The 14,654-nt window shown below is 31.6% G+C and overlaps 3 protein-coding genes across 7 annotated transcripts in view; 2 read left to right on the top strand and 1 right to left on the bottom strand.

Moving 5' to 3' along the window:
- LOC127277899 (protein gustavus) overlaps window positions 1-5,131 on the top strand; it is a 161,772-nt gene extending 156,641 nt beyond the window's left edge. For all 5 annotated transcript variants that reach the window (XM_051299338.1, XM_051299337.1, XM_051299340.1 and 2 more), the window contains one exon: window positions 1-5,131. In XM_051299338.1, the coding sequence (XP_051155295.1) occupies window positions 1-140 (140 nt within the window). In that variant the 3' untranslated portion in view covers window positions 141-5,131.
- Window positions 4,820-10,641, bottom strand: LOC127277905 (uncharacterized). The gene is made up of 4 exons (XM_051299349.1): window positions 7,346-10,641; window positions 6,919-7,196; window positions 6,574-6,704; window positions 4,820-5,684 (listed from the first exon to the last, which is right to left on the bottom strand). Exons 1-4 carry the CDS (start codon window positions 7,578-7,580, stop codon window positions 5,528-5,530), a joined length of 801 nt encoding a protein of 266 aa, XP_051155306.1. The 5' UTR covers window positions 7,581-10,641; the 3' UTR covers window positions 4,820-5,527.
- LOC127277874 (uncharacterized) overlaps window positions 9,207-14,654 on the top strand; it is a 21,310-nt gene continuing 15,862 nt past the window's right edge. Inside the window, exons 1-2 of the mRNA XM_051299271.1 lie at window positions 9,207-9,313; window positions 12,736-13,510. Of these exons, the coding sequence (XP_051155228.1) occupies window positions 9,207-9,313; window positions 12,736-13,510 (882 nt within the window). The remainder of the gene's footprint in view (window positions 9,314-12,735; window positions 13,511-14,654) is intronic.

Genomic DNA, 14,654 nt, shown 5'->3' on the forward strand with positions numbered 1-14,654 from the left:
CTGAGCCATTGCCATTGATGGATCTGTGCCGACGGGTGATTCGACAGCGAATCGGTAAGCACCTGATAGAAGAAAAAGTGGACGAATTGAGTCTGCCACTATCGATGAAGACTTATCTCTTGTATCGAGACAGGAGGTAACCACCGAGTGGCACTCTTTGAGATGCCAGAAAATCGGCGATCTCAAATATAACAACTCTCAAGACACGATATCGTTATCACTACAACGCACAGAGATCCCGCCGAACCCCTCGCATGCCATCGAGCACAGTCCACCGATAGCCGCGTGTCAATCGTCGTCATCTCAATGATTTCCGCATGAAGAGAGCAGCATCATCACTTCGACGCCCCCCCCCCAAAGACGATGCCTCAACGGAATCCGAGACTAGAAAAAATTATTAGCTAATATTTGTTGTTTTTTATGTTGTCAACGCGATAAAAATCGCAAATTTTTATTCCTTGTTATAATCCAGCCGAGAAATGCGATCGGCACGCATTCCATTGTTTTTTCTTTTCTTTTTTAGTTCCCACTTTGTTGAGGTTTGTGTATAATCGAAAGAGGAGCGCAAAAAATATGAGAAGGGACGATTTAAGACAGAAAGAAACAGAAATGGAACGATTTAGAAACAGAAGAGAAAAATGATGAAAAAAAGAGAAAGAATTTTAAAAAAGAAACTTGGGAAACGGAAAAGAATTTAGAATGATTTTAAGGAAAAAACTATTTCGAGAATGAAAAATAATTTCCAAGAGACTTAAAGGAAAGGAGAATGGACGATTTCGTGAAAGAAAGAGCATTTTTGGAGGAATTTCCTCGAGACGAAGACACGCGGCGTTCCCTTGCAGAACTTCAAGGTTGGCCAGTAAACAATTTAGACTTAGTCGAGCCTGGAGACTGCATTTTTCTTTCGATTTGTTTTTTGACAATTCAAAGTCGACATCGGGCTCGCTCTAGTCCGGCATTGCGAGGAGGAATTCACCAAACATGAGAAGACAAGAGACAGTGAAAAATTTAGCCAAGGATGATGAGAAACATCATTATCATCGAGGGAAGAGGATTTCATTATTACCAATTATTAAGCAAAAGAAGACGAAGGAAAAAAAGAAGAAAAAGTGTGTACAGTGAGGGAAAAAAAGCCAGCCGAATAGCCACCTTCCAATAGACTCGTTTTTCAAGTATTTTCTAAGCATGCTAGGTCTTACAAAGTATAGTGGTTTAATCGAGAGAACGTGAGAGTGAGAGAGAGAGAGAGCTATGCGCGTGTGGAAGAGAGAGAAAAAAATGTACGGCAATTTAAAAAAGGGGGGGAGAGAAATAAGAGAAACGCGACTAGACTAGATTTTTGCTCGGCTCTTCTTCGCTAATGCGGAAAATGTGAATGAAAAAGGGGCATTTGTTTTGTCGCGTCTTCCAAAATTACACGAGCTGCCAGTGTTTAATTCACGCTTCCCAACATTTTTTTCGTTTTTCTTTTTAAAGACACGATTCCTCCGAGTCTAACGCACCATCTCTTTTCGCAAAGTACGCACAAACGCGCATTTTTCAGTGGCATTTTTTTTTCATGGATAGGTACGAGACGCATAAACTGAATTTTTTGCGAACTTGTACGGTTTCCAAATTAATAAGTTCGAATTTCCATGTTACCGAATTATATAAAGGAGAATTTATATTAAATTGAATTTTCATTTCATTGAATTCATATTTAAAAGAATTTTTATTAAATAGAACTTTTATTTAACTGAATTTTCATTTAAAAGAATTCTCCTTTGACAGAGAATTTCTATTCATGCAAATTTTTATTTGACCGAAATTGCAAATGGCCGAACAAATATCCGACGGAATTGGCGGGAATTTGAAAATTGAAATTCGAGTTTATTAACTTCAAAACCATAGAAATTACAACAAATTCAATGTGGGGAATATTCATGCGTCCTGATAGATAAATATTCTTAAAATTTCTTACAATACAATAATACGTTGATGATATTTTTAAAAATTGAAAAAAAATGAAGAAAAATATTCCTACTCTTTAAATTTGAATAAGTGAAAATTCACGTGTCAAAAGTTTTTCACTTAAGAAAATAACTGACTGTTGACTTATACTGGGTGAATTTCACTTATTCAGATTTAGAGAATAATTTGTTTTATTACAAACTTGGAGTTTGGCTGTAAAATTTTTAAGAATATTCACTATCTATTTTTTCCAAGGGAATTTCTTAGGAACTAGATTTGTGAGAATTTTACTTAGACGAGCCTAAAGAGAAAAAAAGCATGAGAACGTTCTATTAAAAACTTAGAACTCGTAGATATTTGCGCATCTTGATTATTATAAAGCATAAACCCTACTTTTTTATAATATATCCGGACACGAGTCATGTCCCGATTTATTGAAGACAGGACAAATAGAATTAGTACGTTGTACATATTATTATTGATAAATATTAATAATAATAATATTATTATTATTATATTAATTGATAGTTTAATCGATTAAGCGATTATCGTGTTAGTCTACAAAATGTGGATCCGTTTTAAACGGTTCGATCGACTTTTTTTTGCAGTTTTAAAAAAAAGAATTAACGAGTCTTTACGATTTTCTTGTGACATTGAATGTCTCGAGGATAAAATATCCTCGTATAATTTTTTTTCTTTAAATCAGGACAAGAGAAAGTGATTCATGTCTCTATATTAAAAATTCGAAAATCTTAATTCGTACCTCTTAGTCTCTCTCTTGTCTCGCGCGATCCTTTTCCCTTCAAGTCATTAGATAGCTCTATTTGCGACGACTGAACTCTTCTTACATCAATTGTTCGATCTTGGAGCTTCCCGGTGTTTCGACCGCGATTTTTGTTTTCGAAACGAGACGATTTTTTTGTCAAAATGACAAAATGTGCAATCGAAATTATCGTTCTGTTACATTGATTCTAGTTTCTAAATATCTCCCCAGTATTTGAATCGATCGATTGGAATCAAATTTTTTCATGATTATCGAATCATCAATTTTGATGATTGTGGAAATTCAAATTTTCCGTTCGATGATTCATTCATCGATTGGAATAAAATCGATGAATTCATGTTGGAAGTTTTGTTAAAAATAAAAAAAGGAAAATCATTTTTGACAAAAAAAAGCTTCTCGATTTTTAATCTGTTCCAAGTGAAAAATGATGAATTTTTTTTATGGTTTCTCAACTTGACAAGCGTTTTATTGACGAGAACAGTGCCATTATCGGTCGAACCGAGGATGCGTGGAATCTCAAAACTTACGCAATGGAGTGCGATAAAGTAATTTCGACTCAAAAGCGGGTAAGGCCAGTTTTTTCTGGGATGTGTAAATAGTAATACTTTTTTGTAATAATACCTAATCGCATACTTATTGAGACTCAAAATTATATGAAAAAAAATTTGATCCCGATAATAGTGCAAATTTAAAATTCATTCATTATTGACAAATTCTCCTAGGAAACTTGAAATTCAATAAATATATACAAATAATTTAATTTGTAAAATATGTTTTTGATTAAAAAAACCAAATTCAATGGAGAATTTCCAAAAATTGTTAGTAATCAATTTATTGTAGATTTGCATGTCACGGGCAAATCTCGAGTTTATTTTATAATCGAATTCATTGAATCGACTTTATTTTTAAATCGAACTCTTTGAATCGAGTATTTTTTAAACGAATTTCGTTTTTTTCTATTGAAAAGAAAATATATAATTCTTAAAAATAAAAAGAGAAAACAATATAATTTCGTTATAGTTTCTTGTCCTTTTCGTTCTTTTAGATTTGCGAGAATCCTTTTTTTTCAATCGCTGTTATGCTTTGATGGAACTGATTTACGAAAATCAGTTGCGATGATTCCACAGAGGAGAAATTTGTTCAAGTCGATACGTTTTAAGTATCTTTAAACTTTCTTGTGATGTATGTGATTGTATAAGTTTTTGTTCAGATTTTAATTTTTCAGTATTCTACGAATGTGTCGCGTCTATACAGAAGAGGGTGATCTAAAAGATCGTTTTTTCATTCTAAGCTTTATGTTTTTTCCCTTTTTACAATTTATGTTTTTTTTAAATTTTTTTTTAAATGAAAATATTTTAACATCCAGCAAATACGTAGGACGAAAATCATTCGAGAAATTCAGTAAATGTGTTCTTTTTCCTGCGTAGCTGGGATGCCTCGAGAAATGAGTCTAATTTTTATTTATATTGCGATTATCATAGGCGATTAACTGTGCGTATGCGAGTGATTTGAAAATATGCGCGCTTTGGCTCTTAGCGACTCGAAAAATGTTTTCCTCTATTCATTAATTCTAGTAAATAGTGACGTTTGTAACGTGATTTGCGTTTCACTTTCTTTTTCTTCTTTTTCTCAATTATTACCTAATTTCTCTTATTAAGAGAATATTATTATTATTATTTTGAACAAACTTCGAGATTTGTTTAAAACGTGTTGAATTTTGTTAAAAGGTCTTGAACTTTTAAAACTCTTTGAACTGTTCAGAAAATTGTTTAGAGAAAAGTAGAAGGAAAGATTGTGGAAAAAAAATTGTTAATAAAAAAGTGGAAAGACTTTCTTTGTTTTGTTTTTTTTTTTTTGTTTTTTTTTTAATTCTGAGGGGAAATAATTGATTGACTCGTTAATTGCCGTTTTTAGTCTGCCGTGTATGTATTTTTTGTCACTTTTGTGTTAAGCCTGGACTATTGCAACGAGCGATCTCACGTCTATTATTTAAGTTTACAAGTTAGCGTGGTATTGCTGTATAGCGACGAGAGACGAGGAGTTTATAAATATGTAATGCCTTAATGTTAACGATAATAATGATAGTGTTATGTTAGTTTACACTCTTAAAAAAAAAAAACATGAAGAAGCAAAAACAAGATTTACACTACTGGATTGAGTTGTTTCCAATATGTCTCCGTTCTGTTCGTCAATTTGGTATTTTTGTATATACACAATAAAAAAAACAAACAAACAAAATGTATAATTACGAGTATCTCGAAACTTTGTGAAACGAGCTGAGCGTAGAACCGACTGCTGTCTGAAATAGTTCAGGCTGGATGGATGTCAATGTTTGTAGCTGGTAAACAAAAAGGCAACACGCAGCGTATTGTAATTAAAATTGAAAACCATTAACAACCTTTAGTTTCATTCACAAAATATCTCCATTTGTTCTTAATTTATCATTTTCGAATTTTACTTTTTGTAAATTTGTGGTTGATTTCTTTTTTTGTTAAAGAAATAGAAACAGGCCTTGGATTAACGTCTTTTTCCGACTTATTTTATTAAGATGCGACTCTTTTGATTTTTTTACATTTTTTTATAAAAGATATTTTTCAGATCTTCTTCATTTCAATTATTTAACAAACTTTTAACTAAAATTCTTCTTTAAAATAATTATTTTTAATCATTTTAATGAAATTCTTTATAAAAACTTAAAGAAATTCCTAAAAATTCCAATTCAAAATCACTTGAAATTGAATTATTTTCAAAAATTTCAATTTAAAACCTTCTAAAATTTTATTATTTCTAAAATTAGTTTTTTTTTGGAAAATTTGAAAATCTTTCTTTGGAAATATTGCATCCTCTATAGAGAACACTACAATCTTCACCACGAAGACCTGCTGCTCCAGCATCTTCCACCAGACGTTCCCATCCTGAAGATTCATCCAAAGATTCTTTTATACCGCGCCTGGAATAAAATAATAAACAGGAAAATAACAAATTGTTTATTTATGTAAGTTTAAATATTAAACAATTGATAAAATATTATTTACTGTATCTAATATGAAAATAATTATTACAAATGCAAAACTTATTATTATTTAAAAAGTTATTTTTAATAAAGAACTTTAATTTCAACAAGTTTCAGTTTTTCTGCATATTCTACTACAAAATAATAAAAACTTGAAAAATTATTTTATGCTATATACACGGAGAGAAAAATCTGCCTTTTATAGTATAGAAAGGTTTACATTTAATGCACAGAAATTTTCTATGCTATATAGACATGAAATTTGAGTAATTATAGTACAATCGTATGTCTTTTTAGCATGAAACTTGTCTATGCTAATAAAGTTTGTCATATAGCCTCTTATTACATACTTATTATACTTTTAATCCAACGGCGCCATGCGAAGATCGCACATAACATCATCCTACTATGTTTGCATAAGTTCTATGCTTTTTCGGGGATAGACTCTTGCAACTGGCGATTAGGCCACGCCCACCTTTACTGAATTGGAACTGCCCTAATCGCCAGTTGCAAGAGTCTATCCCCGAAAAAGCATAGAACTTATGCAAACATAGTAGGATGATGTTATGTGCGATCTTCGCATGGCGTTGTTGCTATTAAACTACATGTTTTGTACTATAGAAGCATATATACTATGCTTTTTTAGTACGGACAAATACTATCCTAAAAATTCTCAAATCTTTGCTCTATTAGTATGAAAAGTTTAAAGAAAAATAGCAGCAATCTATTTCATACTATAAAAGGCAGATTTTTCTCTCCGTGTACAAAGTAAATTTAGTAATTAAATTAAAACTTAGGGTATAAATTTTGAATATGACAATCTTACATTGAATATTTTGCAACTAATTTGCCAACTGTTCCCAAATCTTGATAGAGTTTTCGATTTTCGGAACAAACAGTTCTTTGAATGCAACGCAACTTGGCGTCATCATTGAGGATATATTCTTGCTCGAGAGACTGTAAAATAAAAAATTTAAAAATCTTCTATTATATTAAGTTAATGAATACTGAATACGAATTTGATGTCAGTTTTTTAAATTGAAAATGGTAGATCCAATATGGCGGACGAAATATTTGAAAAATCGGTGAAATGACCTAAATTATTGTCATTAAATGTATAACCGTTACGCTATATATACTAATGTGCTCTTCTTTAGAATTCAATACTGACCATGGGAATTAATCCTCTGGATTCGATAAGATCTCGTTTTCGTCTAGAAAAGTCCAATAACCCATCCTTTCGTTTGGCTGACATAAGTGTATTTTGAATGATAGCAAAAAGAAGTAACATTCCAATAAAACCGACAACCAGAAAATGTTTCGAAGTAGGTCCCACCGACTGTTCGGAATTTTGATGATATATTGGATATTGATAACTGGTAACCGCATCATAAATATAAGGAAAATTTTCGCTTCGAAATTCTTCTTCGATTGGAGATTGTATCACATCTATATAATGAAAATTAGTTTAGTTTGGAAAATAATTGGAAAACTTTGGAGTGAAACAAAAAAATTAAAATATTATATTAAAAACTCGGAGATTTTTTTTAATAAAAGTAGAAAAAAGAACATTCGAAACAAAATTATCAATAGTTTACCAGTAAAATAGGGATTGTAAATAATTGGTGGACGTGTTCCAACAGCTTGAACAGCAGAAATTGTTTGCTTAACATCCGGTGAACTTGTGGTGGACCACAAATGAACTTTATTGCTTTCCGTTTCGGTTGTAGAAATTTCCTGCGTTGGATACATGACTGGATCGACGGTTTGAGACTTAATCAAAATCATCAACAACGGAAACACTGATAATGCCTTTGCATTTATACCAACCATTTTCAATTTTACTTTTAAAACAATAAATTCAACGGTTTTTTTAATCCTTAAAAAATTTCCTTTTAAACTTTACTTTAATAAAAAAAATTGTCTCTTGAAAATTTTTAATTCTTTTAAATATGACTTTGAAAAATATGTATTCACATTGAAGAGTTGAGTCTGCTTCTAAAGAAGATGCAAACTTAATTTTACGATACTGAAAGTTATTCATGTCAATTTATTCCGCTTATATTTAATAGAACCTAAAAATTACAAATAATTTCAGGAAGTTTTAAATCATTCGCTTCGCTGAATAAACTGCAAAGATTAAATGGAAGGGAATTCTGAAAATTACAGAAATCGTTCTGAAAAATTCATAATAGGAAAAAATTATGAAGGTTATTGACGAAAAAAAATAAACGTTTAGAAAAAAAAATTACCAATTTTTAATTAATTAAATCTGCTCTACATATTTTTCGATCGATTGAGAATGGCTCAATTCTGATCGGTAAAGTAGAAACTTCCTTCTAGCCATCTAACCTGTCGATAAAACAGATTTCATATTTTTCTCGATCAGTAACTCAACTTTTTCTACATTCGTGCTATATATGTATAAATAAACCCTTAGAATAAATAAATAAGAAAAACATCATCAAATAAACAAAATTCGGAATTATCGATCTCTTTCAGATTTAAGGAAATTTTTAGGCAAAAAATGTTTTTCAACGATGCTAATTTCAAGAGATGATTTCTTTCAGGCAAGTTTATTTTCTCATTTATCATATAGATGAGACAATTCCGAGTAAGGCGCGTAAATTTTTTAGGGTGTGTCTGTGGTTATATATATATATATATATATATATATTGAGAAGAAATTGCAGTTTTTATAACGACGTCTAGAGTGACTGATGTGTTTCTTTTGGTGGCCTTTGAAAGAACTAAAATAAATAAAGTCGCAAATGGCAAGACGAAAGGGAGGTACCAGTTGGATTAGACTGGGCGCTTGGGGTTGCTATGGCGATGACTGTAGTGTTAGAGGGTGGCCCGCAGGCTTGTCTGTCTGGACCATTCTTGAAGGGGATGACGCCCTTCGTCATATCTTTTCACTATAAAACCTTCTCTATATATTAATCACTCTCGACTGCATCCTCAATGTTCCTTTACCCACTTTCTTGTCTTTCAACTCCACTTTCTTTCACTTTTTCAATTTTAAACATTACTGCATACATGCGGAGGTATAGTATGTCAAAGCAGGTCCTAGACCACTTACCGATCGAGCAAAATAGTACTCTGTTTTATCGACAGGCAAAAAAGTGGCTACAAGGAATGTTCTACTTTACCGATCTAATTTACCGTATTTAAATTAAATATAATTTTTTCTCAGTGTAACAAATTTGTTAAAAAATTTTTAAGTAAAAAAATATTACTAAATAAAAATAATATTTTACCAAAAATTAGTGCTTTTACTAATTTGAATAAGTCAACGACTTGAAATTTAGAAAGTAAAAATTAAACAATCACTTTAAAAGTTTATTTCAAAAAGTAAATTTCAAATTCAAAAGAAAATGTAAAACTCATTTTAAAGAGAAAATAAAATAAAAAAAAACATTTAAACGCTTCAAATTATGTTGAATGAACTCTTAAATAATGAAAAATAGAGATTTAAAAAGAGTTAAATGCATCAAAGAAAAAGTATGCGATAATCTCTGGGCTTGCAGAGCTTCAATAGATAAATCTAAATTAGGTCGAACGAGGTAAAAGCACGACGGAACAAAGAAGCCTCTTTACTTTTATCAATTATACGCTAATTAACGCCTTAATTATATCCCACATGATATAATTATCTGATTATTTACACTAGTTAGAAAAAAGAATTATTTTGACTTCATTAGAAATAAAATCAAAATACACATTTCCTTTCATTTAAATAAATAATTATATGAATTATTGTGACTGATTATATTAATTAAATTTTCGATAAACAATTTACCATTAAATTCAAATGTTAAAATTATTTTCTTAAAGGAGAGAAATTTACATCCACATCATACATCACTTTTAGGATAATCCTAATTTTACTAGAAAGCAAAAAAAGAGTTTCCATACAATAATTGTTTTTTTTTTTATAAAATGCCAGTAAGATCAGAAATATAAGTAAGATTTTAATAAGGACGTTGGAAATTTTATCATTTTTACTAATTAAAATTTAGAGAGTAGGATAAAAATTGAGTTTTCGGATAAAATAAACACAGAACTTTCAGTGATATTAAAATCGCAAAATTTTTCCTGTAAGCTACCCGTAAAAATACACATGTGTACCAAATTTCGACTCTCTAGGTCAAAATGAATAACGATTTCCATCAAACATTAATCGTGACAGACAATCAGCAAAATTTATAGGGTTTTCCAATACCGGTCACACTTCGAAAAGGAAAATATATATGAATGGAGTAAATCCTACGGGAGATTATAATTTAATTTTTCTAAAAGGAAAATTGAATATATTTTCTAATAAATATCAGTGTCTCCTAGAGTTTCTAGTTTACGAATGGATTTCCCTAGCCATTTGACCCAGTTAAAGTCATGGCAAGTCAGAATTATTTGGATGAATATTGAAATAAAATTGAAGCGCTTCTACTTTTTTCAGATTGCAAAGTTCACACAAGTTGAATCTTGCAATTTTTTATCCAAACTTTTTGGATTTTATGAATTGAGGCATATATTATTTGTAAAATATAATTTTCAGAAAAAGTATCTAACCCCACAATATAATATGCTTTTAGGTCAATGTTATATCAATACAATAGAGAGCGTGTAAAAGCCATTTATAAAAGGAGATTGTGACTATATGAGGAATTTTGCTTTGAGTTCTACTTCGTATAAATGGAATTCTGATAAATCTTACAAGTATAGAAAAATAAATTAATTTTTTTTTAAATGCCTGTATTACAAACATATATGTAGGAAATCGAAATAAAATAAAGTTTTAATAACAATTGTAGAATTTTTCTTGTATAATTATTATTAATAAGTTTTTGTTCATTGTTCATATTCTCAAATGGAAATAACTGTTACTTACATCCAGTGACCTAATATGGTTGACCTTTACTTCACAATTGAATTTTGCACTGTTTCGACAGAATTAAATTGGATCCATTGCATGCCTGGAAGTAGTAGGTTTTGTAAAATGATCAGCCTTTACGAAAGTTTCTAATTAATTAATTAAATTTTCCATATAGTACCTATACACGAAAAAGTTTTTTTTGTCTATACCTAATGTCATTTCCTTGAATTAGTTTTCTAAAAGTACCATAACACGATTTTTTAAGTGCACACAGCACTTTTTGCAGATTTTTTTTTAAATATGGATAGAGCAAATTTACTATTTAAATCTTTTGTACTATACATTAAGTATCATTTCAATAACATTCTGTAATGTCCAAGTATTTATATATTTCTATTAATCAATCAAGTTCTTTCGACTTGAACGATAAACTTCAATTGCAGCGTCTCATATTTATGTACTAGATGCATTTAAAAATATTTCTCGTTGACTTTTAAAATAGAAAAAATTTGTTTAGAAATGTAGGTTTTCCAGCCAGGTATTTATTTTTAGAAAATTATTGTAACCATACACTTGAGTGTTTCTAATACAGATGAACATTATTTCACATTGAGGTCATATTACTATCGCACATGAACATGAAGCGATCAGCGATTTTCCGCCAATAGAAAATACCTTATTAACCGTAACAGTCTATATAGGAGTGATAATGAGGATAATACATATATTCGAATAATATTCTCCAAGTATATTTTAAAACATTATATATATATATATATATATATATATATATATAGTTTCAAGTGAATCCGATGAATTTTTAAATTTTCGTCCTCCATTTTTAATTGTTGAAATCCGTATTCAAATTCGTAATCAGCAACTCCAAAAATGGAATAAGTTTGTCTTTATGACAATTTCTACCGTTAGGTACTTTATTATTTCAGATCCCGTACAGGACGCGTACTAAATTCATACTGACTTTCTTCTTAGTCATTACCTATAATCCAGAACAGGCCATACAATAGAACATTTTATGAAAACGCAAATAACAATATTAAACCAATGACTAACAAAATAACAGGGACGTCACTAAGTAATAGTGTGAACGACTAAACAAGTTTGTGCGCTTAGTCGTCAACCATATCAAAAGAAGATTAACATATTAAGGTTAAATTAAAAAAAAATCCTAAATCTGTTAACAGTCAGACCCTGACCTAAGCTACCAGTAGCTGAGATTCTCTGGAATCTCTTGTTTCTCGTACCACTCGAAAAGAGCAATCCTAGTTGCAGCAGCAGCAGCAGCAGCAGCAGGAGTCATTCGACAGGGGTGGACGAATCGGGCGTATACATGGTCGGGCGGCATGACTTGACACCCTTTCACTCTTCCATTTCCAGCATCTAGCCATCTTTTACTCTCATTATCTCCCTCTCTTTCCATCGTAAGCATTCTTTCTCTGTCTTTCCACCCCCGAAGTCGAATCGACGTTCGCTGTTAGCGTTTATCGAACCATTGCGCGCGCACGGAATCTAAAGGGGCGTACAACATCTTCGTCGCTCGCTCGCGACCACACTAGCAACGCGAGGTCGCGACGAGAGTTCGCAGCAGCACTCTCAAACGCTACCGAGACGTCAACATTAATTATTATTATTGTTGTTGTAGTTCTATTATTGTCGTCGTCATTATCAACGAAAAATAGTTCTTCAATTGGGACTGTTCTTAAAGATCATTGTTCACCAGTGTAGTGAGTGATTCCTTCGAGTTTCCGACACACACACACACACACACACACACACAGTGTCTTGTGTTTACATCCCCAAAGTGACGCAACACCACTTAGAGGCACTGGAGATATTTCAATCAATACTGGAAATCTGAAAGAATTTTGACAATTAGGAATTTGAAAAAGAAAAGCACAATTCTTGCAATCCTCCAAAGATACTCAAACCGAGACAGGGCGGCGAGCCAGAGCATCGATCGCTCGCCATTTTGCCCCACGACCTGGTCTACCGTCGTCGTCCGCCCACCATCTCGAAAATTGGAAAAACTCTTTTCGATTGCAACTAGGACAGATCTAATTGAGAAGCAATTGAAAATTATAAACTTTTGAAAAGTGAAGTGAAAGAGCAACTTGGAACTACTTGGAAGGAACCAGGGAGCGGATTTCTCTGTGTAAAAGGAAGCAAAGAAGGCGGCAGGCTGGGAGGTCGAATCAGTGAAGTTGTGGGTCCCGTCGTGGAGGAGGCCATAGAGCCAGGGGATGCAACCCCGCTGACGGGACCCTCAAGGGACACCTCGGTACCTGGTGCTCCTCCACCCCCGACCATCAACATCCCCAGTCCCCCGAGACCACCTCCTCCTCCTCCGCAAGATCATCCCGAATCCCATCATCAAATCCAAAACCTCAAGGAGCAAAGCAAGGAGAATACACAGCCCCTTCAAGTCAACATGGGAACAGTACTTTCCTTCAGTCCAAGGGAGAGGCGTGGATCTGTTTATCCGCCTGGCGAGCATCCCGCTGACTTCACGTTGAATAATTACAATTACGAGCAATTGAATAATGTCAAGAATAGGGAGAATAAAAGCAGTGTGTCGACAATGGCGCCTCTACCACCCACAAATCATCCGCCGACGAATAACAATTCCCTGCAAAATAATAATATCAATTTGAACAACAATGATAATGCGAGAATTATCTCGGAGAAAAATGCTTTGGAGAAGAACCTCAAAAAGCATTCATTGTTTATTAATGCATTGTCCTGGAAACGGTTTAGCACGTCGAATAATAATAAGAAGAAGCTGGATAACAAAAATAAGAACATTACATTTAGACAGCCTCTTGATAATATACCGATTGTTGACAAGAACAAGAATATTCAAACGCCACAGGTGAGTTTTGGAGGGGTACTTTTTTCAATTTCTTCCTAACGTTACTTCTTTTTGTTCTTCCTTTATTTTTCTTAACTTTTTTTCTAATATTCTAAACCTTTCCTTACTAATGAGTATATATTCATTTCATTTCGCAAATATCAATTTTTGTAGAAATTAAAATAAACAAATTAAATTTTAAACCCAAGAAATAGAAACAGTTTAAAAATTTTTTTAAGCTAATTTCAAAAATAATATTATTTAGAAATAAAAAAAATTGTAAAAATTTTACAATGATGTAAGAAAAAATGATTAAAAATACAAATACCAATTTCTAATTTATACCCAGTTTTAGTTAATTTACTTTACCTTAGGTGGATAAAAATCGCCATTTAAAGGAAAATTGTCAATAAAACTTAATATAACATTACTTTATTAATTTGACCCAATGTAGCATCATTTTCTAATTCAACTGATGCACAAGGTTAAATATTTTTAGAAAAATCCATAATTTCAAAAGCAGGTGCTTTACTTGATTCATCCACCTCAAGTTTTATCTCCTCTAAATTTTCTATCCTCTACTTAATTTGTGACTTTTAAGAATTTAAGATTCTCTCAGAACTCTTATAGAATGAAAACAGGTGACCCAGTTTATAAGCCTGAAACATTAGAGAAACATTATTCAGTCCTTTTTCAGAAAATTACAATATTTAAACCAAGATTTATTAAAAAAAAAAAAAAGAAAACAGAAATTTCGAGGAAAATACTTTCTAGCGCAATTTAATTATAAAGTAGAGGTCACATTTCATGGACTTTGTTATACACTCACACATTGATTCTTAACGACACCTGAAAGTGTCATTTTTCTGCAGTAAAAATGTTCCATTATCCAATATGCCATTCAATATCGAAAATTCATTTTCTTTCGCCTAAAATATTATAAAAGAATAAGTTACTCGTGTAAAATTCATATATACCAGAAAAAACTAAAATAGTTTTTGAAAATTAATTTAAAAATTTAATACGCTTTTTACCCGCTTTGAAAGTTTTAAAACTACAACTTAATTGAAAATTTAATTAAAGCGTTAGAGTATTTATAACAGAAAATTCGATAAAATTGAAAAAAGGATGAAAAAAATTATGAAATAATATCTTTTAAAAAGAA

The sequence above is a fragment of the Leptopilina boulardi genome, unplaced genomic scaffold, assembly GCF_019393585.1.
Source record: "Leptopilina boulardi isolate dan_hultmark-lab unplaced genomic scaffold, ZJU_Lbou_2.1 LbouV2_19, whole genome shotgun sequence".
Taxonomy (NCBI): Eukaryota; Metazoa; Arthropoda; class Insecta; order Hymenoptera; family Figitidae; genus Leptopilina; species Leptopilina boulardi.